Source organism: Dunckerocampus dactyliophorus, chromosome 13 (genome assembly GCF_027744805.1).
Source record: "Dunckerocampus dactyliophorus isolate RoL2022-P2 chromosome 13, RoL_Ddac_1.1, whole genome shotgun sequence".
Taxonomy (NCBI): domain Eukaryota; kingdom Metazoa; phylum Chordata; class Actinopteri; order Syngnathiformes; family Syngnathidae; genus Dunckerocampus; species Dunckerocampus dactyliophorus.
In genome coordinates this window covers 30,710,208-30,734,264 of record NC_072831.1, presented here as the reverse complement: position 1 = coordinate 30,734,264, position 24,057 = coordinate 30,710,208, and the positions used below count along the sequence as shown (strand labels likewise).

Below are 24,057 nucleotides of genomic sequence, written 5' to 3'. Positions count from 1 at the left end.
AACCAATCACATTCATACCTATGGACAATGTAGAGTCTCCAATGAAGCTAACATGCATGTTTTTGGAATATGGGAGGAAACCAGAGTACCCAGAAAACCCCCCCACACACGGGGAGAACATGCAAACTACACACAGAAATGCCCAACGGAGAATCCAACCCAGAACTTCCCATCTCCAGACTGTGTGGCTTGTGTGACTGTGTGCTAACCACTCAGCCACCGTGCAGCCTAAGTAAAACATCCATCCATCCATCCATCCATTTTCTATACCACTTCATCCTCATTAGGGTCACGGGGGCATGCTGGAGCCTATCCCAGCTGACTTCAGGCAACAGGCGGGGTACACCCTGGACTGGTCGCCAGCCAATCACAGGGAACATATAGACAAACAACCATTCACACTCACACCTATGGACAATTTAGAGTCGCCAATTAACCTCACCTGCATGTTTTTGGGAATGTGGAAGGAAGCCGGAGTACCCGGAGAAAACCCACACGGGTACAACATGCAAACTCCACACAGAAATGCCCAAGGGAGAATCGAACCCAGGTCTTCCCGATCTCCAGGCTGTTCCTGTGTTGGCCAACGTGCTAACCACTAGACCACCGTGCGGCCCTAAGTAAAACATAAAAAATACAAATAAAAATGACTAAAATAACATTGTAAAATATACAAATGAATATTTAAATAAACATAAATAAAATGACTTAATTAAAACATAAAAAACATCCATCCGTCCATTTTCTATGCCGTTTATCCTCAGTAGATATGCTGGAGCCTATCCCAGCTGACTTCAGGCGAGAGGCGGGGTACACCCTGGACTGGTTGCCAGTGGCAGGACATAAAAAACATTACATGTAAAAATTAAGAATAAATCTGTGTAAAAAGTGTAAAAAGAAATTACAAAAAATAAAAATGACTTAAAGTGTAAAAAATAGTAAAACAAAAGTGCAAAAAAATCCTAAAAAGGAATAAAAATAAAAGTGACGTAAGTGTAAAAAAAAATAAAAAGGAATAAAAATAAAAGTGACTTAAGCGTAAAAAAAGAAGATAAAAAGGAATAAAAATAAAATTCACTTAAGTAAGTGTAAAAAAAAAAAGATAAAATGGAATAAAAATAAAATTCACTTAAGTAAGTGCAAAAACTCATCCAAAGGAATAAAAATTCAAATGACTGAAATAACAGTGGGTCACCCCCAGTGGACAATGTGGGTCCCAGGTTGAGACCATTTGAAAATGGGTCACCTCTTCCTGCATTTGTCTCCCCGTAGCCCCCTCTTCTGTTTCCTTGCATTGTGTTTTTTCCTCTACGTGTTTGTCTTTATAGGGACACTTGTCGGCGGGTATCGCACAGCTTAGTTGTACACATTCTTCTCTCCGCAGCTGCACCGCGTTTCCTCTCGGTTTTGTTTGGCACGATAATTGAAAGACCTTATTTCCAGCGGTTTGTGTTGTAGCGTTTCCTTCCATGGAGGTTAGCCTTCAGCCGGCCAAGCGGATGCTGGCTGGCACACAATCTCATTCTTTTCATTTGCACATTTGAGTCCAGGTATAAAAAGTGCAGGCAGAAGGAAAGAAGGCGAGATCAGCTGCAAAGCATCCGCCAGGAGGCAAGCTTGAATCCAAACAACCGGGTTGGGGTTTGCTGTAATTGCAGCTCTTGCGCTAACCCTCTGCTTAAAGGCTGCGTGCTCTATTTCCAGCATGCATAATGGCCGGCTTGACGTCTCTGCGGTGTGTTGCTCCTGTGGAATTACTCATGCACGGTTCAGGCAACTGCTGACTCTGTTCTAACATGTCTGCAGCCTGTGTATGTGTGTGTGTGTGTAGTCCAAAACTGCATGGATGCCAGCCACACGCATGTCTTTGCAATCTTGGGCGTTGATCACCTGGAGCTAACAAATGAAGGTACAGTATGTTACTTAAAAGCTCAAGCGTGGTTACAGTGTAGTGATACACGTAGTAGGACCCTAACCCTAACCTTGACTAGGACTCCCTGACAGCGTCACCATGACTACCTCCACGCCCTCTCCTTCTAAGGGCCATGAACATTCTTTAAGACACGCGGGTGCAAACTACCCCCCGGGGGCCATTTGCGGCACATTTTAAGAATAGAGTTCAACAAGGAAACAACAAACATGGAAAAAATCAACAGTGATTTGACAAGAATAACGTGAAAATATGAAGAGTAAAAAGTTGTAATATAACAAAAAAAGAGAATAATGTTGTATTATTATGATGAAAAATAACCTCATTTTAGTTGCATTAAGTTGTTATATTGAAGAAAAAAGGCTTTATGTCATGAAAAACAAACAAAACAATGAATGAAGTTGGAACATCAGGCTGCAGAAAACACTCTAATATGACCAGATTGAAGCCAAAATATGATGGCAATAAAGTCTTCATCATGAGAAGATGGGACGTCTCTTCAACATTGTGTGGAAGTGGGGAACAGTACCTCTGGATTGGCAGACCAGGTTGGCGGGCCCCCTTTTCAAGAAGGGTGAGTGGAGGGTGTGTTCCCACTATAGAGGGGGGGGAGGGGGGGGGGGGGGTCACACTCCTCAGCCTCCCTGGGAAAGTCTATTCCAGGGTGCTGGAGAGAAGGGTACCACCGTTAGTCCAACCTTGGCTACAGGAGGTGCAATGTGGTTTTGGTCCCGGTCGTGGAACACTGGACCACCTCTACACCCTTACAAGGGTACTGGAGGGTACTTGGGAGTTTGCCCAACCGGTCTACATGTGCTTCGTGGACTTGGAAAAGGCATTGGACCATGTCCCCCACAGTAGGGGGGAGGTGCTCCAAGAGTACGGGATTGGTGGTGAGCTGCTACGAACGTTGGCCTCCGCCAAGGCTGATTTGTCACGATTCTGTTCATAACTTTCATGGACACAATTTCTAGGCACAGTCAAGGTGTCGAGGGAGTCCAGTTCGGGGGCCTTAGGATCTGGTCTCTGCTATTTGCAGACGATGTGGTCCTGATGGCCTCATCGGGCTGTGACCTTCAGCGTTTACTGGGGGGGTTGCATCCTAGTGTGAAGCTTCTGGGATGAAACTCAGCACCTCCAAATCCCAGGCCATAGTTCTCCATGGGAAGGGTGGGTTGGGAATGAGAATGAGGTCCTGCCCTAGGTGGAGGAGTTCAAGTATCTCAGTGGATCGGTGCAGCGTCTGCAGTTATGAGGTTGCTGTACCGGACCGTCGTGGTGAAGAGAAAGCTGAGCCGGAAGGCAAAGCTCTCAATTTACCCCCCCATCTATGTTCCCACCCTCACCTATGGTCATGAGCTTTGGGTCGTGACTGAAAGTGGCCGAAATGAGTTTCCTCCGTAGGGTGGCTGGACTCACCCTAAGAGATGGGGAAGATTATTTCAGAAGAAAGTTGAAATACACTAAGTCCCCAACTAACAAACACAATTGGTTCCAGACGACCGTTCTTAAGTGGAATCGTTCTTAAGTAGGGTAAAAGGTAATATTACCAATGATATAGGTACTACATGTACGTGTATACATATATACAGTATATGTGTATGTATGTAAATATGAGTTTGGATATAGTAGTAATATTAAACCAGGATAATTAATGAAAAAAACAACAATAAAAATGATATAATAATACGTAATGATAAATGTTATTTACCTTTGAAGAGGAGTGGTCCAGCATACGTTGTTGGTGGTGGTGGAGGAGGAGGAGATATTGAAAAAAGGACAAATGGTGGTGGTTAGACTCTTCCAAAAGAGATAGTGTTCTGTGGGTGGTGTACAATTAAGCAGGCCTATTAACTCTTCGTAAACCTTAATCACACGCTGTGCGAGGTTGCATGTACAGCTAAAATGTAGCTTTTCTTCAGTCTCCTCCCACTGGTCTTAATCACCTGTTGGTCCCATTAGCAGTGTCACAGTGCCCTCTACTGGTTAAGCATGTGAAATATGGACTTAAATATAAATAATGATGGGCTTATAAAGCAAAACACATGAAAATATAGACCAGTCGGCTTGTGTTCGGATCTACGAGTGTTCGTACGTCGGATGTTTGTTAGTAGGGGACTTAGTGTATTGTTGGAAAATGGGGGGGGAAAGCGCAAAGAGCCAAGTTGATATGAATAATGTGTTTTTTCATCTATTTGACAAAGCTGAAATGAAATATGTATGGAGAAGTTGTTAGCATATCTCCATGTGTTGCTGTACAAAATATCCAAGTGGCAAAGTTGCATCCTTTCATTTTTCACGCTGGGGTCCTGGCTGGAAAACGTTGGGACACCCCTGCCGTCCGATGACAACCACAATTTTTCCCCCTGAGATATAAAAAGCTGTGCTATAGCAAACTATGCATTAAAATATATAAAACGATGGTTTCCAGTCATTTTACAGCCATCATTGTGTGATGTTTGAAGCGGCCATGTGTACAAGCCTGTTTTCATTTACACTCCTTCACATAGCGTACATAGCTGTGCAGGTGTTCGCTACACATCCTAAAGTCTAGCACGGAGCTCTGCCAGCATGAATAGGCTAACATAGCATGATGTTGCTGTTAAACAGAGAGAGTAATGTTAGCACTGTAGCTCACATGGCTATGCTAGTGTTGGTTTGGTCCTAATGCAGCAGTTCTTACACATCATAGAAATAACCCTAACCCCAACCCCAACTCTAACCCTAACCCCAACTCTAACCCTAACCCCAACCCCAACCCTAACCCCAACCCTAACCCCAACCCCAACCCCAGCCCCAACCCCAACCCTAATCCCAACCCAAACTCTAACCCTAACCCCAACCCCAACTCTAACCCTAACCCCAACCCCAACCCTAACCCTGCGAGTTTCATGCACACATTCACCACAGTTGGCCTGTCTGGTGGTAAAACAGCTTGTTAGTGGCCACTCTTCCTGTGCAATGAGACAGTTTTGGGGATAGAGATGTTAGGACATTGTTGTAAGTAGAATATGGACACATTCACACCAGGTGGGATAGGTTTAAAGGCCTTATATGTTCTTTGGAATTATTGTCTACATTGTTTGATTTATTGAAAGGCAACACTAAAATTGCAAAAATGATATTTCTAGTTCATGGCGCCACCCGTGACGGGCTAGCCCTCACACTCAGGTAAACCAACATGGCTGTGTACTGGACAGAGGATGTTTACAGGATATGAGCCATGTGTCAGTAGTTTTGGAGGAGGAAGAACCATTTGGTTCTTCTTAAGCTTTAAAACATGGACCTGAAGATTGCAGATTACAGCCCTGTCGCTATGCTAGAATAGCGTTTAGAAGACATTATATAAACAAGACATGACTTACTCTGTTCTGTTCTATGGCAAATTTGATGCAGTGGTCATTCTTTTTGCTCTGTTGTTTTTTCCTGTTTACTGGCAGAGTGGCATCCTTTTTCAAAATGTGGTTATTTCAAGCCAAATGCTTCTTGTAGAGGTGTTCCTTCATAGCAGTCATCAGTGATCGCTGCAAAGAACAGAACTCCATCTGTCTCTTGTTGTCTGCACTGGCGTCATCCATTGTTATCCTAAACTTTCCTCTTTTGGAAAAAAAGAACCTTACAGTTTGGCTGGGATGCTGTGAACATCCAGCAGCAGCACAACATTTTGGCATGACTACTATTTGGATGAAAAATCTACTGAGCCAAGTCCGCCATTTACCTCTACAAGTGTTTGTTGAGGTGTCACCCCGATGACCTCACTTCCGGAAACGCAAGCTCCATTGTAACTGTAAATAAAAACTATTCATTTTATGAATTTACTGTTTGCATAAAACATGTAACAAAGTAGAACATCATTACAAACAACATATAATGTATTTAAGCCAAGCTGATGAATGTTGGAAGGGACCCTTTAGGCACCTTGTCATGACGCTTAGAAAGTGGATAGCTGGATGGTTAAATGTTCTTCTTGTGTGGTCCTACTTTAGCCACAAGTGTTTAGTTATTGCTGAGGACAGAGGCAGAAAGCCACGCTGAGTCCGTCAAAACCGGGTGAAGTCATATTCTAATTGCTTTAGGTGTCACACGCAACACCACAGAAGAAGGGCCCGTGCTCGCCGCCATGAAATGAAAGGCCCGAGCAATTAGTGCGAGGAGGGGGAGTGCTGGATAATCACATTACCGCCGCGCTAAAAGTGTGATGCAACATGTGTGCCCGTCTAAAAAGAGCACAACAAAGAGCAGCCAACTGAGCTTCCTCCGGCTTTTCAGCCCCAAACAGAGATTGTGTCAACGTGGCAGAGCTCAGAGTCGGTCCTGTCATCAAATCCCACAAAGGGCTGCAGAGGCGGGGCCTCGCTTGCAAAATATGCCGGTCCATTTCCAAGTTTTCTCTGACATGGGATGACTTGCCGGGCCCAGGTGCCGCACACAACCGAGGTGCAGAAAGGAAGACTTCCTCTGCTTTGAGATAAAAAGCAGACGGGAACTCCTTTGAGGAGGCTGTCACCACGCTGAACCCCTGCAGGTAGCGTACGTGTCAGCGCTGAGAACCAAGGAGGCAAATGGAGAGCCCGGGTATATGGAGACAGGCGGGCGTGTTCAAAGTGCGGGCATTAAAAAAAAGAAAAAGTGCTGCAGTCAGGAGAATTCCTCGCTAACATCTGCTTCTCATTCTGACAATGGGATCCATTGATTCTGGACGCAGCACCGCCGCCACCGCCGCCCACAAACTGCATTCCCTGTTAGCATCCGACAACTGTCCAAACAGCTACAGTGGGGAAATACAGTAAGTATTTGCCGATGTGCAGGTTTTCCACTTACTAAGACTGCAACGGTGTAACATTTTATGATCAGTTGATTTTGACAGGGTGAGATAGAACATCACCCAAAGAAGTCTAGTAAGACATTGTATGCATTTTAGGAAAATATTTCACCCCCCTGGACAAACAGCAGTTTAATATTTTGTATTGGTCAGCACAGATGTTTTTATAGTTGGTGACAAGCAGGGATGTACCGTAGCTGTCTTTGTGATGGACCATCCCATTTGAATCTACATACACAGGTTATCATCCATCCATCCTCTATGCTGCTTATCCTCATTAGGGTCACAGGGGCATGCTGGAACCTATCCCAGCTGACTTCGGGCAACAGGCGGGGTACACCCTGGACTGGTGTCCAGCCAATGGCAGGGCACATATAGACAACCAATCACATTCTTACCTATGGACATTCTTACCTTAGTCTCCAATGAAGCTAACATGCATGTTTTTGGAATGTGGGAGGAAACCGGAGTACCCAGAAAACCCCCACACACACGGGGAGAACATGCAAACTCCAGAGATGCCCAACCACATCTTCCAGATCTCCTGACTGTGTGGCCAACATGCTAACCACACGGCCAGACACGATGAGTCGATGCAGTGTACAAACCAAACGATTCGATCCCATTCAACTCGTTTCTACGGTTAGTGTTTGTTGATGTGGACCAGAGGTAGGGAACCTCTGGCTCGGGAGCCAAATGTGGCTCTTTTGATGACTCCATCTGGCTCTCAGCCATTTCTTAACACGACAAAATCGATTTATTTATTGAACTTTTGGCTGATATTTTAAAGTAAAACATTACAGAAATCATAGTGTTAAGAATAACGTTCAAAACAGAAACCTTCTAATGCATTTTAATCTATGCATTCATTTTCTACGGCAGTGCCAGCTGTCCTTCCCGTATTTTCCGGGTCAGACGGCAAAACTCGATTATTTCTGGATAATGCGGCAGCCTACCTGGGCCATTGAGATGTCAATACGTCAGGGGTCACCAACCTTTTTGAAACCGAGGGCTACTTCCTGGGTGCTGATTAAGGCAAAGGGCTACCAGTTTGATACACATTTCTGAAATAGCCAATTTGCTCAATTTAGCTTTAATTATATGTTATTATTAATAATTAATCGTACTTAGCTATGTGATTATTAATATAATTACTGATTATGTTCATGATTTCTCACAAAAAATATCAACAATGATAACAATATAGAATATCAATATGCAGCACTTTATTTGTATATTTTCAAGTTTCAGTGTTTTTTTAAATTGAACATTTTCAAATCATCACTTCTACAACAGTCGGATGAAATCACAATGTACCTCTGCAGAACACCCCGCACAAGCCTAAGAAAAAAATGCACTTAACAGTTGTGCTATCAAATGTTGCTGTCACGTTTGGGTTGAGTTGTCGGATGGTAAATACAAAAAGTCCAGGTGAGTAATAAGTTGAGGTAATTGTACCAACTTGGAAACTAGGAACACGGGAAACAATGACAGTCACGGTAGAAGCAATGAACCAGCGCCGTACGCCTGGCGACGCTGGCCTTTTAAGAGCCGCTAATTGTATCCCACCCAACAGGAAGTAGCCCTTGCCAAAATAAGAGCAAAGGACAGGAAGCACTCACTCCTGTCCTGCAAAACATGACAAGTAACATTTTACAAACACATTTTACAAATCATGAATGACACATTTTGAACTGGACACCAAATCTGATATCTGTTTCTTTGTCAGTTAGTGGGAAGCCTGGCATTGCGTGCTCTCCACCAGTGTGTTGGACTCTGGTGTGTAACTTGACACTGCAACTCTGAGTGAATCTTGCTGATGTGCATCAGTGAGGCGTGTTCTGTTTTTGTTCTTGATGAAGTGCATGTCAGGAAAGGCTGATTCACAAAGATAGGTTGAACACTCTTCTTACCATTGTCGATGCACCCAGTTGAACATCAGAGAGAGCGGAGATTACATCGGTTCCGTACTTCTCGTCTTCAAGCTCAGTTGTAGCAATTATCATCATTGCTTCTTTGACAACAGCCCCATCTGAAAATGCCTTCTTGTTCTTAATCAAGAATTGCGTAGCTCTTAATGAGGCTTCGTTTGCTTTCCGGGAGCTTTTCAACGGTCTCGTAAAAAAAGATTGCTGTTTACTCAGAGCTGCCTTTAAATTGCGAGCTTTTTGTGCTCGTAGTGCGCTGCCCGGCGGGTCATTAGCATGGTAGCTTGTGTGGCAAGTTGTGAAATGTCTCTCCACATTGTGTCGCTTCGCCGTCGCTACAGTCGCCCCGCAAATGAGACACACGCAGGCTCCTTTCTCTGTGGTAAAATAAACTCTACCTCCCATTCATTGTGAAAATAATAGGTTTTCTTTCTTTTTTCTGCCATCTTTTTTGGGGTCAATCATCGTCTTTTTGCTGCTCCACAAACGCTACGTTTTGGGCCTGCGCACAATGCTGACCCTTGAACTATAGTAGGTCAGAGTTGATTTATATGAATCACTTTTTAAAAAATAAATCATTTCATATATTGTCATTTCCAGTTCACATGTAAGTGTGATTTAATCAAGAATAGCAAAAATAAAATCAAAATCAAATAAATAGATACGTGTGGTTATTTGAGCTAATTTTAGAACAGGCCTGCAGGCGACTCATGTCCTTACGGGCGACCTGGTGCCACGTTGGTGACCCTTGCAATACGTAAATAATGTATGTGTTCCTTCCTTTAATCAAACAGTCAGCTAGCTAATTCTGCAGAGCAAACCCTTTTGATGAAGACCATGGAGAAAGGAAGAAAGACACATGTATGGTACAATGCCATGCAGCACTAGAAGTCTCGTTGATGGTCGGAAGTATCGCTTAGCTTCAGTGTAACAATGTCATTCAAAAGAATACATTCAGAAACGTATTGTTGAATTCAATGTAGATAAATATGATTTGGCTCTCATAGAAATCCATTTGGACATACAGTACGTAGCTTTCATGGCTCTTCTAGCCAAACTCCTGCTGCACACATGAACATCACGCTATCAAATTGTACAAAAGTGTCATTCTTGCAGTATTTCCACATCATATGTCCAAGAATGCTGGCAGGTGGGGCTCCCCACCTGGCCAAACTTTCAGGTTTAACGATTAAACAAAACACTGAAAAAAATGTAAATGACAACTTGAAATGATGTAAATGGATATCAGTTTTGGAAATATGGGCCATTATTTTATTCCAAAAAATAATACACAGTTGGAAATCCCACAGTTTTGCATACGTTGTTTGTTGAGGGTGGTGACCCGTCCCACTTTGTTGAACTTCCATCAAACGTTCTCCCACAGTGCACGGATACTACAGTATATATACGATACTATAGTATACTGTAGGCTACTATACTGGATGTTTCCCTTTTCTCTTTCACCTCATATTTGCTCCCACATGCTATGATACGATGTGGGAATGCATAAAGGTAAGGTTGGATGACCTCAATGAGTTCTTATGTGTATATTTGTTTGTTGTACTCGTGCACAACCTCAACTTAATTCATGCTAGCATACGTAATCATCTTCTCTCTGCAAAACAAAGTCCACGCTGGTACTGGTGGATGGGGGCTCTGTATTCATTGAATGCTTTTTACTTGATGTTGTTCATGCCTTAGTTTTACACAACGCCTAATAAATGAGAAATAAAATAAATCATAAAATGTACACATTGCTACAATTTCTATCCGTTCTTGTCTTCAGTCACGCTAAGCTACGGTGAATGTGTGACAATCCGTTGGCTGGCAACCCAGGCTGTCGCATTGTTTAAGAGACGGCCTGTCAGCCGCTTGCTAGTCTTTTCATCCCTTGTGCATGTCTGTCCAATGGAGGATGGCTGATTCGTATTCATCTAGGATGCAGCCGTATCTCTGGCTTGGCAAACTGGATATCAGGTTGCATTGGATTACCGTTTGGCAGGGATGTTGGCCCACTCCTCCCTGCAGAAAGCCTCCAACTCATTCGGACTCCGAGGCTGCCGTCACCTGGCAACCCAAATTTTAAGACCCCTCCAAAGATTTTCAGTTGGATTCAGGTCTGGAGACTGGCTAGGTCACTCCAGAACCTCGATGTGCTCCTTTGTTGCTGTGGGTTGTTGTCGCGCTGAAACGCCCATCCTCGACCCACCTTCAGCTCTCTGAGAGAAGGAGGTGTTAGTCCCATAATTCAATGCGATGGAGTTGTCTCGTCCCCTTGGCTGAACAGCACCCCCAAAGCATGATGTTGTCAACACCGTCCTTGGCGGTTTGGATGGTGTTCTTTGCCCTCCAAATGTTCTGTTCGGTCTCTTCTTCTCCCAGGTTGTCAATGGCGAACTTCAGGCGAAGTGAGAGCTTGCGTGGAGGCCCAGACCGAGGGTGGTTGGTGGTGGTGTGCTGCTTCTTCCATTTCCTGATAACTGCACGGACTGTTGATGTTTCCTCAGGTTTCCAGGTTGCTTTCCGATTGCCTTGGAGCACATCCCATCCCTTCCATCGTCTTGTTCCCGCTCTTTGGTCTTTCCCATGGTGAAGCTGTTGGAATCTGGTCGTTTGGGTGTGGACAGGTGTCTTTTATGCAGGTGACGAGGTGAGGCAGCTGTATTTGATGTAAATAATTAGGGATGCGCTGATCGATCGGCCGGTTTCCGTGAAAGAACACGTGATCAGCACATGCCTTTCAAAGCCGATCACAAAAAGCGATCACTGTGTGGCGGCGACACGACAAGTCATGTCATGATAACACAAACATGACATGAATGTGCATGAGTGCTGCGCCACGAAGGGTCGCCAACACCCGTATTGGTTTCAGTTGGACACAGGCTACGCCAGCCCATCCTTACAGTGTTTGATCACTCCCTTATCAAACCTATTGATCTTCCACTTTTCTTGCATCTTTCTTCACACGCTTTGCCGAGCTGTCACTAGCTAGCTAGCTAGAATTATCCACCTAGTTTCTGGTCTTCGGACTCCAAATGTGACTTTTTAACACAGTGTTTTGTTTTTAAAACAAACCAGCAATGCATACCTCACCCTAACCCAAAATAATGTCATTTTACTTTATTACATATGAAAGAAAATACATTTTTAAGTATATTTAATATTAAAGAAAAATGTTATATTCAAGAAAAATGTCGTAATATTATGAGAAACAAACAAAACAAAATTAAGTTGTAATTTTTGGGAAAATTAGGTGGCAGAAAAAGTTCTCATGATAATAAAAAGTAAATATAAAGTCAAAATATTATGGGAATAAAGTCATAATATTACGAGAAGAACACTTACAAGAGGAAAGTTTGAATAGTTGGAAAATGAAAAAGAAAGGTAAAAAATAACTATAATGTCATGAGGATAAAGTAAAAATATTAGGAGAAACACTTTCAGAAGAGAAAAAAGTTGCAATTTTACGAGAATATATTTGTAATATTAGGAGGAAAAATACTGTCATAAAAATACATTATATTTTAAAAGTTGTAGTGTTATGAGAAACAAAAAAGGTGCCATTTTTGGAAAATCTGTTTGGGGAAAAACTTGTAATATTGTGGGAATAAAGTCAAAATATTATCTGAAGAAAATTCACAAAGATTTTTTAGAAGAAATGTAAACAAAACCCAGCAAAAATGGGAAAAGAGAGTGAAGTTGATTATAATAATATGCTTTTTCACGTATGTGACGAAGCTGGGATGAAATCTGTAGAAGTTGTTATCGTATCTACATGTGTTGATGTACTGAATATCAAAGTGGCAAAGTGGCATCCTTTCATTTGTCAGACGTTATTCTCGTATAAATGACCTCTTGTTAGATTGCAACTTTTTAAACTTTATTCTTTATGTCTTTATGTCTTATGTCCTTTTTTGCTGATTTTTTGTTTTCTTGTTTAAATGTGCCGCAAGTCAATAAAAAAAAACGCAGTGGGCTACAAATGGCCCCCAGGCTGCACTTTGGACACCCCTGAGCTACACAGCAGTGTAAAGAAAATACCCACACAAGCCAGCAAGTTACTTCAACCTTTATTTAACCAGATAAAAACCCATTGAGATCAGGATCTCTTTTACAAGGGTGACCTGGCCAAGAGGTCAGCAGCACACGTCACGTTACTGGTAAACAAGTTCACCAAGCTCCTGATCTCAGTCCACATCCCCGAACCCAAGCCTCTGCACTTTGGTATTTAAACTTGTGGTGTGAAAACAATAAGTTCAAATGTGTTTCGACTGGCCGTGTCTAAGCTAGTTTACGGGCCGTGAGTGCTGCTATGTATTGCCCCATACAGAAATGCTCCAGTGCTCCATTTGAAAAGGTTGTGACTTTTCCACAGAGCCCCAAGCGACCTGTTTATTCAGCTGAAGAGAAAATTCTGCTGAGCTGACGACAAGCAATAAAACACAGCGGCCGCACGGCGTTAGCGTCAGCCTTGACAGTGACCCCAAGCCCGCTGCTGCTTCTCCTCTTGTAAAGCCGCTGACGTTGGGCGAGAGGAGGAGATGAGTGTTGGAATATGAACGGGAAAAAAGCCTCTTAAGGGGCCACTCTCGGGATGTCACAGCATAAACATACTCCAGTCTGTATTATCCCGTACTAGCGTGAAGGCTCCAAGGTGTCATTGTGTCGCTGCTTGCCATAAATACCTGGCCATGCTTTAGCCTTTAAGCCTAATCTCCCAAAAACATGACGTAAGACTTTCTCCAAAGATTTTCTCATGATCTTCTGCCTCCTAAGATCAGCTGGAGAAGATTTGTTTCTACGTCAACAAAGCTGCGTTTGTCTCTGACAGAGTGTGTGTCTCCAAGCGTTGGCATACTGTATGCTTGTCCTGCTAACAGATGCCATACATCACGTACAGTAACTTCACATGAAGGAGTGGCACAGCAGCGCTAACATCATGCTAGGTTATTTGCTGAGGGAAAACAACAGATGTCAGGGGTAGAAATTGCCTAAATCCAGTGGAAGCAATTTGTTGCTTGTAGATTTTAACTTTACAAGCAAATTGCTCATCTAAGAAGCAATTTTCAGGCAAAAAAAATCATGCACGTCATGATCATTGATGTATACTGTACACCTATTGCCTGTGTAAACTGTTTTAACATCATTACTTTCAGTTTTATAGATATTTTCTTTATTGAACTGTAACTTAGCAAACAATGAAAAGTCTGAGTGCCATGGACTATTGTCTGGGCCCATAAGGCACAGTGTTGGGTCTTTTCATTCTCTGTCCAGAGAGCCACCATCTGTTGACAGCAGGTCTGGGGTCATATTTGGATACATCTGGACCTTCAATCGAGATCCTCATGAGCATGTCCAAAGTCTCAACGCTCAAGTTGCACCTCCAATCTGATTTAATTCGCTTCATTACAGAGAACGATCTCTCACAAGCTGCGTTTGAGAGAGGGTACAAGCTGGTGAGATGAACAACTTTCAAGATGTTCCTGAAGTCTCCCCTGTTGCTATCATCCTGACTGACTCGTTGCCAGACCGCCAGAGGATGGATGTTTCTGAAGTGATCACTCCGTCTGACTAGAAATTTCAAATCCGTCCATTCTCTCTGAGCCAAGAGCCGGTCACAATTCGCAGACTCCAACAGCCTGCTGAAGTGCTGGCATATCGTTGTGAGTTCATTGGTGCCGAATGTTAGAAGGTCCTCTTCCTCCATTGGCCAGTTCTTGTGGTCAAAGATGTTGCAAGACACATAGATGGGTGATTCAAGCATCTCAAAGCGGGAATCAATACAGTCCAGTGTTGCTTGCACAATAGCCGTTTTCTGCCTCTCCAGAACTTCCGGCTCCACCTGGTTTCGTAAAGTCTGGTTCTTGAACTGGTTGTTCTGGACGTCGTTTCCAAATTGACGCAGCTGCACACCGGGGTTCTGCAACATCTCAGTCAGTGTTAGCCGAACACTTTGCAGTTTGCTCAAAGAGCTTGGAACGTTGATGTCTGCACGCTGAAAAAGCAAACTTACAGCAGCAGCCTCACTCAGAACGTCTTTGGTAAAGTACAGGTACCAAACAAACTTGTACTGCAGCATTTTGGTGATAATTCCTTTGGCATTGGCACGATCATCAGCTCTGTTAGAATTGTCCTCTGCATAGTTTGACAAGTGAATGTAGACGAGTTCCCAGTTTTTGATCATTTTGCTGATGGCTCTAAGTTTGTGGTCGACCCATCTTGTTCCATTGGCTTTTTCTGGTTTCAAGAAATGGTCTTCCATAACTTCGGCGATTTGTTCAATTTCCTTGTTTCTCTTGGCAGATCCCTTGTAGAAGTAGTAAATGAGCGTGAGCACATCAACTACATTGTCCATGTAAGTCTTTTTGAAGGCATCCTTTACAGCGAGTTCCAACTTGTGTGCTAAGCACCACTGTGCAAGTATCCAATCAGCATCTCCCTGTTCTTTAATTTTTTGGATTACTCCGCCTCTTTCTCCCATCATTACAGAGGCACCATCACTGCAGAATCCGATCAATTTTCGTTTGTAATTGGGCAAATCAAATGCAGCAAACGCATTATCGATGGCTTCGACGATGCCGTTGGCTTTGGTATTGGGTGGCTCTTCCAACTTCAGAAAAAAAATTGTGGGATAAAAGTCTTGCAGCACCTTGACCATGACACATTCCTTTTCCTTTTCCGTTCTGTCTGTGCTTCCATCACAGAAGACACTGAAGTAGTCACCTTCATTCAGTAATGTTTTCAAATCGTCAAAAATAGAACCGGCAATTTGGGCACAAAATTCCTTGGCTGCTTTTTCATTTCGGTAGGTGTCCCCCACATTAGCTCCGTTCAACTTTTGTAGTTCCAACAAGTCGGGGAAGTCAGTAAAAGGCTTTTCCTTTTTGACAATGTAATATGCTGTCAAGAATAATTTGTCAATTTTTTCCAATGTTTTTTCATCAGCCCTTTTAAAGCCGTCTTCAATTGGAGTTGGTTTCTTGTTTGCTTCCAAATATTTGGCGTGCCTGGTTGCTAACGACCGTTGGTGGAGTGTTGATTTAATGTGTTGCTGTATTGCCTCCTTTTTCACCCTGTTGCTACCAGTCACAAGCGCCGACCCACGATCTGAACCAGTACCATGTTCCTTGCACACCTCACACCAAATTTCGTAAACACAATCGTCGTCCTTGACTTTATAACCAATGTCCGTGTTCAATTCTTTCATCCACTTCCGAACTGTTTTTAACGAGCTGGTTATGGCGACATGAGATGCACCAGGTCTCGGTGGCAGCTGTCGTCTATCACTCACCGTCGGCGTCCAGGAACTGTCACTGGCGCCTGTGGAGGGGCTTGCTGAAGTTGAGGCCAACTGAGAAACCGCGGGCTTATCCAAGTCATCGGCCGTTGTTTTTTGTTTTTTCGGAGGGTTGTTATTGTTGTGCCGCTCCGAGTGACATGAGTCCGCCTTGGCAAAATACTTAATAATCATCGTGTTCAGTCTGCAGATCGCCAGCTAAAACAGCAGCAGGACCACCATATTTGTTTCCAACAGCAAATGACGATCTGCTGCAACACAGATCGTGATTGGATGGGAATATGTCTCACGACCAGTCGGAGATCTACTTTCATACGCACTATGGCCGTAATACCGTAATACCGTGCTTCCCAGCGCAATTTGGTTTTCGCAAATTATATTGCGCCCTAATTCCCGTGACCAAACTGACCCGATGAAACGCAAAATAATTTGTCTTAGATGGAAAATCTGCACGATTTTGACAGTTTTTGCACGCATTTAGCGTCTTGCGTCAGGTTAATTTCGGTCCCTGGATGTGTATTTGTATTTTAAGATAGTGTAGTGAAGCCTTTTTTACACAGATGTCCTCCAACATCTGCAGCTGACCGATGGATAGTTTTAAGATGGAAAGATAAAAAGTTGTAAGATGTAGCAACACTGTAGCAGATGTGGCTGAAACAATGTGCACCCCTTGGGAGGAAGGAGGCAATAAGAGCACATCTGTCCAGCCTTGAAGATTTTGTTGCCCATGACGCAGCCTCACTGCACGTTACTGGAAATGTCGTCCTTGTCATTAGCCATGCCGCTGCCTATAGCGGTCTGCCGTATGGAACAACTGTTCACGTGCCTCGGTGAGTAAAGTCCTGAGGGGGCATTGAGTCCAAGGTCAGCAGCACGTGTGTTTCTGACCCGGTCACGGCTCGTCAGCAGACGCTGATGTACGAGTGTATTCAAGTCACGTTCATGATGGGCCGTCTCCGTGGCGACAAAGCATGCAGCGGGAGTGCTGAAGCGGCAAGTCGGTTCTGGAAGCGCTTTATGTCTTGAACAAAGTATCCGCAATGATGATGCTTGGCTGCTGTAGCTTAGCTGGCATGGCACTGCAGCAAGGAAGCCATGGCGTACGGGTATGCTAGTTGGAATTGACAGCTGACTGACTGCTTTCTCTTGCAAGGCTGATTGCTTCTTCACCGGCTTTTAATGGCAAGGTGGTTGCAAGGTGAATGAAGAGATGCTGATGTGCTCTCATTCGGCCTCATTCACGAAACGTTCTTACGCACAAATGTGTTCTTAAAGCCTTCTTACGAAGATTTTTGGCATTCACGAAACGTGTTCTTAACTCACAGTTCTTAGATCTAAGAACAAATTCTACGAACGCTCAGTCCTCCTGAGCGTTCGTAGAAAGCTTGCACTTTCAATGCGCAATCGCCCTCATGATGGATTTTGCAACCTGATCCCAAAAAATGTAGTGCAAATAAAATATCCCAACAATTATTTATCATCAAAACAACTAAAATATACTCCATGGATAAATATATATTCAAATCCCAATTCATCAAAAAAAAAAAAAAAGGCTGGCTGGACGTGCGCTGCGCAGAGAGAGAATGTAAAGGGACCATTAGATTTATTTGCTGAAAGCCACGAATATTTGATGTCCCGCTTCAGGCTTCAGGCTTCCCTGTCTGTTCTTGCAGGTGTGCAGGATCATCAGAATAACATCGCAATAAAACGTGGTGTGTCTATTGCGCACGGAGCACCCCCAGATAAAGACATGCGCCCCCAGCCACATCTTGAGCCAGAGCACGGGGCTGCTGTATTAATTAGGCAGCGTCTAATCAAATGTAACCACAGAAAAAATAAATTGTCACACACAAACTATGTATTTTTACTTTATTTTTCCATCATGATTGTGTAAATATTTTCTAGAGTTTCCAAAATGGTTTGGTTTCTGATTGATGGCCCACCTCCCGTTTTCTCCAGATCCCTCCGGTGCAGTCTAATCTTTTTTTTTGAGTCTATTTTAAGTCAAACCACTTCTTTTTAACCTCTGCGCTGGCGCGTTTCTCCGTGGAAACGGCATTTATGTTTTCTGCAATGGTGCTCCATGCCGACTCTTTTTGGATGGCCTGATGACCGGTGGATACACGTGAAAATAAGGTGGTCTTGTGTTCGGTCACTCCTTGTAAAAGCACCTCTATTTCAGTACAGTTGAAGTTTTTCTTTCGTTTGTTGTCCAGCTGCTCCTCGGTCTTGCCCTTGTGTGTTGCCATCTCCGCCTCCAGCTGCCTGTTGCGCACGGCACATTTTTGACCTTATATAGGAAATAATAGGCGGTGACCTATGCAAATTAGGGCTCACATGCACGGGCATCGCAGTTGGCATTTATCAACCTAAGAACACCGGTGCGAACGATTATCCCTACTTAAGAACGTGTTGTGAATGTGGCGCAGTTTCCAACCCGCGCCTTCTTAAGTACAGTTCTTAAGAAGACTTTTAAGAAGATGTTCGTGAATGAGGCCCATTGTTCCTCAACATTCTTCTTTTGCCCTCCCTGAGAACGTTCACACTCTGCTAGCTCCCATCACAGCGTGTGTGCGGAGGTCCAAAATGCGGTACTTGCAGCCTGTGGCTGTTTTCTTATTGGCCCGTGGCACATTCTAAAAATATAATGTTAGTACTTTTTGATATCATTTTTACAAATATAATGTTTGCACTTATTTTTATATCTCAACCCAACTGGTCGAGACGGACGACTGCCCCACAGGGCCTGGTTTCTGTTCAAGGTTTTCTCCCCCAGAGGGGTTTTTCCTTGTCTCCGTCGCCAAGTGCTTGCTCATGTGGGGTTTCACTTGTGACCTTCACGTGCCATGAGATAACTGCTGTTGTGATTTGGTGCTTTATCAGAACACTAAAACAAACAAAGAAACCCAACAACAACAGCAGAAATGGAAACATCAACAGTACTTCTGCAAATCCAAATATTAGTCCAAATATTACAAGAAAAAAGCTGTACTCTGAGGAGAAAAAGTCATTTTAAGAGAATCATGTCGTAATATTATGAGGAAAAATAGCCTCACTTTAATTTGCTTTGAACATGAAGGTTCCAATGGAAAACATCTCATGAATCATCCTTTCACACGTCCAAAAGGAGGAGGACAAAAGCAAAGCTGATTGAATCCTACCCCCCATCCATTCCACATCTAGTACAGTACATATGATTCACTTGCATTCACCTGCATTCCATGGAATACTATTCCATATATCAGTGGCATCATCAGCCATAAAAACAATCATGGTGATGATCAAGACTCTTCTGCTTGGATTTAGCAAACATCACCTGCTTGTACACCAATACGACTAAATATTGGACTTACCAATATTCTCACCAAATGGTGAGAAACAAACAAAACAACAAATAAAGTTATTGTTTTTGGAAAATGAGGTTGTGGAAAAGTTCTAATATTCAGACAATAAAGTCCAAATATTGTGGGAGTAACGTCAGAAGAAAATTTATAAGAAGAAAGAAATAGTTGGAAAATAAAAAAAACAAAACAATGGACGACGACCCTAAAGAAGCTTTAAACCCACCCCCCTCCTTCCTGCCCTTACTCAGGGGTGTGCCGTGGGAGAAAGGGGGGAGGCAGTTTTTTATCCCAGGTCGGGACCTTCCTGCCTAGCTCATCTCATGGTTGGGCACCGGACACAGGCTCAGGCTTGATCACCCTGTAGTTGGCCGCCTTTGATGGGGGTGTCCAGTGTTGAAAGGTACTACTGATGATTGACATCCTTCCCACGCCCCAAGTGATTACCATCAATTGGCACAAAGGACTTTTGTGTATTTATGAATTAATTATGGTAGTATTATGTACTAGTATAGTATTATCTTAGTATTATAAAGTATAGTATTATTATTATAAAGTATAGTATTATCTTATAGCATTACAAAGATTCTTTAAGAAGACAATGGAAATATTTGAAAAAAACAGCACAAATGTGAAAAGAGAGAAAAGAGTGAAGCTGATATGAATCATGAGTTTTTATATTTCTATGACAAAGTTGTTAGCATATGTACAGGTGTTGCTTTACTAAATATAAAGTTGTTAGCATATGTACAGGTGTTGCTTTACTAAATATAAAGTTGTTAGCATATGTACATGTGTTGCTTTACTGAATATAAAGTTGTTAGCATATGTACAGGTGTTGCTTTACTAAATATAAAGTTGTTAGCATATGTACAGGTGTTGCTTTACTAAATATAAAGTTGTTAGCATATGTACAGGTGTTGCTTTACTGAATATAAAGTTGTTAGCATACGTACATGTGTTGCTTTACTGAATATAAAGTTGTTAGCATATGTACAGGTGTTGCTTTACTAAATATAAAGTTGTTAGCATATGTACAGGTGTTGCTTTACTAAATATAAAGTTGTTAGCATATGTACAGGTGTTACTAAATATCCAAGTTGCATCCTTCCATTTGTCTCTAAGTGGCCCCCGCCCGCTGGAGAAACGTTTGGACACCCCTGACACAGATGACAGATAAAAAAGTTGTTGATAATAGAAGTTCTGGTGTAAAAGTGGTCTGAAGTTGTGCATGTTTGTGCATGTATTAGTAAATGTGATTTTCCACACGTGCAACATGTCAACATGTCATCATGTCAACATGTCAACATGTCACGCTGTCTGCATTGTCTCCACAGCGGCTAAGTGCAGCAGGGGTCCTCATGCTGGTCCGCTCGACCGCCACCCGGCCCGCTGAGCCCGTCGGAGCCGCCGCGTCTGCACTACCGGGTCGCAGCTGAAGCACAGCTACAGCCGGCCCGTCGTCCGAGGGCCCGGAGCCCGGAGGGGCCCTGACCTGTCGCCATCTCACACGAAGATGAACAAACTGAACTTCCACAACAACAAAACCATGCAGGACCGCCGATGCGTCTGTGTCTTTCTGCCCAATGATGACACGCTCAATGTCATAGTCAATGTGAGTACGTTGGTGTCAGGATGGCCAAGTGGTCTAAGGCGCCTCGTTCAGGTCTCCCTGGATGGCCAAGCGGTCTAAGGCGCTGTGTTCAGGTCTCCCTGGATGGCCAAGCAGTCTAAGGCGCTTCATTCAGGTCTCCCTGGATGGCCGAGTGGTCTAAGGTGCTGTGTTCAGGTCTCCCTGGAGGTGTGGGTTCTGATCCCACTTCTGACAGCAAACCTTTTTCACCATTGTCGTCGTGTTGCCACAAGAATACTGCTGGAAAGCCCAACTGTCCTTTTCAACTCATGTAAATCGTCCTTTTCACTGCTGCTCTGAATGACCTTCATCAGGAAATATCCAGCTGGCTTTTCAGGCTGTCTGATTACTGGCCCGTGGCACATTGCAAAAATATAAGTCAACAAGAAAACGATTAAAAAACAACAATGGAAAAATCAGCAGTCATTTTACAAGAATAAAGTCAAAACATTCAGAGTGAAACGTCCTAATTATGCAAGAATAAAATATGTCATTTTAGTAGCATAAAGTTGAAATGTTCATGAAAAAAGATCTGGGGGGTCACACTCCTCAGCCTCCCTGGGAAAGTCTATTCCAGGGTGCTGGAGAGAAGGGTACCAACCTCGGCTACAGGAGGTGCAATGTGGTTTTGGTCCTGGTCATGGAGCACTGGACCATCTCTACACCCTTTAAGCATACTGCGGGGGTACTTGGGAGTTTGCTCTACTCAGAGTAGAGCCGCTGCTCCTTCACATGTAGAGGAGCCAGTTGAAGTGGCTCAGGCATCTAGTCCGGATGCCCCCTGGTGAGGTGTTCTGGGCATGCTGGAGGGATTATGTCTCACAGCTGGCCTGGGAACGCCTTGGTGTCCTCCTGGTGGTGCTGGAGGAGGTGGTCGGGGACCAGGAAGTCTGGGCTTCCCTACTGAGACAACTGCAAGAAACAGGAATGGAATGTGAACTCGTAATATGATGAGAAGAAACAACACATGCAGCTGTAATTCTTTTGGAAAAGGTTACAATATTATGAAAATAAGGTGAAAATATGATGATAACTAAGTCATAATGATGAAGACAAAAATGACACCAATAGTTGGAAAATTATGAAATAAACAACAGCAGGAATGAAAAACAACTGCTGTTATTTTACAAGAATAAAGTCTAAATAGTAAGACAAAAAAGTCCTGATCTAACGAGAAAAAGTCATCATTTTATGAGAAGTATGATTATGATCATGAGGGAACATAATCATTTCAGTAGCATAGAGCTGAAATATTCAAGAAAAATTGTAATATGAGATTCAAACAGAACCAAATAAAGTTGAAACTGAGGCTGAGGAAAAGAATAACGTCATCATATTACAAGAAAAGCTGAAATGGTTTGAACATTAATTTAAGAATAAAGTCCAAATATTAGGAGGTAAGAATGTGTTTTATAACAAGAAAACAAAGCAGCTGGCAAACTGCAAATGGCCCCCGGGTGCACTTTGGACGCCCCCCTCTTAGGGGAAAGGTTGCTTGTGGAAGGGATGAATGTTCCACTGTATGTTCCTCCAATCCTTTTGGTTCTCTCCTTGTCCTCAGGTGAAGACGCTGTGCCAGGAGCTGCTGGTCCAGGTGTGTGACCTGCTGAGGCTGAAGGACTGCCACCTCTTTGGACTCAGTGTGATTCAAAGTAAGAAAGCAAGGATTCCTTTTCCCGCTCATGCCACCACAGGTGGTCACGATGTCCCATTGTGACCCCCCAGACACGTAAAAACATCAGGCTGTAAATGTAGCATGTCTCACCTAGCTGTCATGGAGGTTCGCAGGAACCAACCTGACTGCTCCATTGTGTGGCAATAGCTCCACCAGGGTCACATGACTCACTGTGTGCGTGTGCATGTGCGTGTGGGTGTGGGTGTGTGTGTGTGTGTGTGTGTGTGTGTGTGTGTGTGTGTGTGTGTGTGTGTGTGTGTGTGAGAGAGAGTGACGCTGGGAGCCAACTGCAGAGGGGAGGGCGTGTCTCTCCTTTCAGACAGCTGGCCTCCAGATGAGCCAATGGGGCCGCTCGGTCCGCCGGCGGCCCCGATTGCGGGACATTCCTCGAGTGCTTGACTGAACAGCGTGAAATCCCCGAGGCAAACAGGGGCCACCCAGCCGCTTTGTCACACCCGCTGTGCCCCCCATGCCCGTCTGACTCCAATGACTTTTCTGTCCTGGTTCCATCAGTCCAAATGGTCCTGCTCTTTTTACAGTACTTTGTGGAACACAAATGATGCGATTGTGTTGCTGTTTTTATATTTAATACAGAGCATTGATTGTCACGCGTGTCAATCTGCATAAGTCAAGTTCTCATACGAGTACGATGCTGCTCCTGACACACTTCCTGTCATGACCTGGGCCTAGTGGGCGGGACCCTCGCCAGGAAAACATTTGGACACTCCTGTCCTATTCGATACCCCCTACAAGGGAGGGGGTCATTTACAAATCCCGGCCACGTTTCACAGTGACTGAAACCTTGAGAATGAAAAGAATCCAAAAAGCCCAAGGAAGTCCAAGGAAGTCCAAGGAAACCCGAGGAAGGCCAAGGAAGTCCAAGGAAGGCCAAGGCAGCCCAAGGAAGTCCAAGGAAGCCCAAGGAAGTCCAAGGAAGCCCAAGGAAGTCCAAGGGAGTCCAAGGAAGCCCAAGGAAGTCCAAGGAAGCCCAAGGAAGGCCAAGGAAGGCCAAGGAAGTCCAAGGAAGGCCAAGGCAGCCCAAGGGAGTCCAAGGAAGTCCAAGGAAGCCCAAGGAAGTCCAAGGAAGTCCAAGGGAGTCCAAGGAAGCCCAAGGAAGGCCAAGGAAGTCCAAGGAAGGCCAAGGCAGCCCAAGGAAGCCCAAGGGAGTCCAAGGAAGCCCAAGGAAGTCCAAGGAAGTCCAAGGGAGTCCAAGGAAGTCCAAGAGAGTCCAAGGAAGTCCAAGGAAGCCCAAGGAAGTCCAAGTGAGTCCAAGGAAGTCCAAGGGAGTACAAGGAAGCCCAAGGAAGTCCAAGGAAGTCCAAGGAAGTCCAAGGAAGTCCAAGGGAGGCCTGTCACCATGATGAAATGATGACGTAAGATGCCAGTGCACCGTATCAAAAGAATCAACCTCCATTTCTCAGGAGCGCTTTC

The 24,057-nt window shown here is 43.9% G+C and overlaps 1 protein-coding gene across 5 annotated transcripts in view; it reads left to right on the top strand.

Annotated features, from left to right (window-relative positions):
* The window catches only part of frmd6 (FERM domain containing 6), a 51,077-nt gene that overhangs the window by 3,578 nt on the left and 23,442 nt on the right, over positions 1-24,057 (top strand). For 4 of the 5 annotated variants that reach the window (XM_054795782.1, XM_054795781.1, XM_054795780.1 and 1 more), the window contains exons 2-4: positions 11,188-11,330; positions 20,656-20,933; positions 22,513-22,603. In XM_054795782.1, coding sequence (XP_054651757.1) covers positions 20,835-20,933; positions 22,513-22,603 — 190 coding nt within the window. In that variant the 5' untranslated portion in view covers positions 11,188-11,330; positions 20,656-20,834. The remainder of the gene's footprint in view (positions 1-11,187; positions 11,331-20,655; positions 20,934-22,512; positions 22,604-24,057) is intronic. The other variant, XM_054795779.1, reaches the window with a different exon arrangement.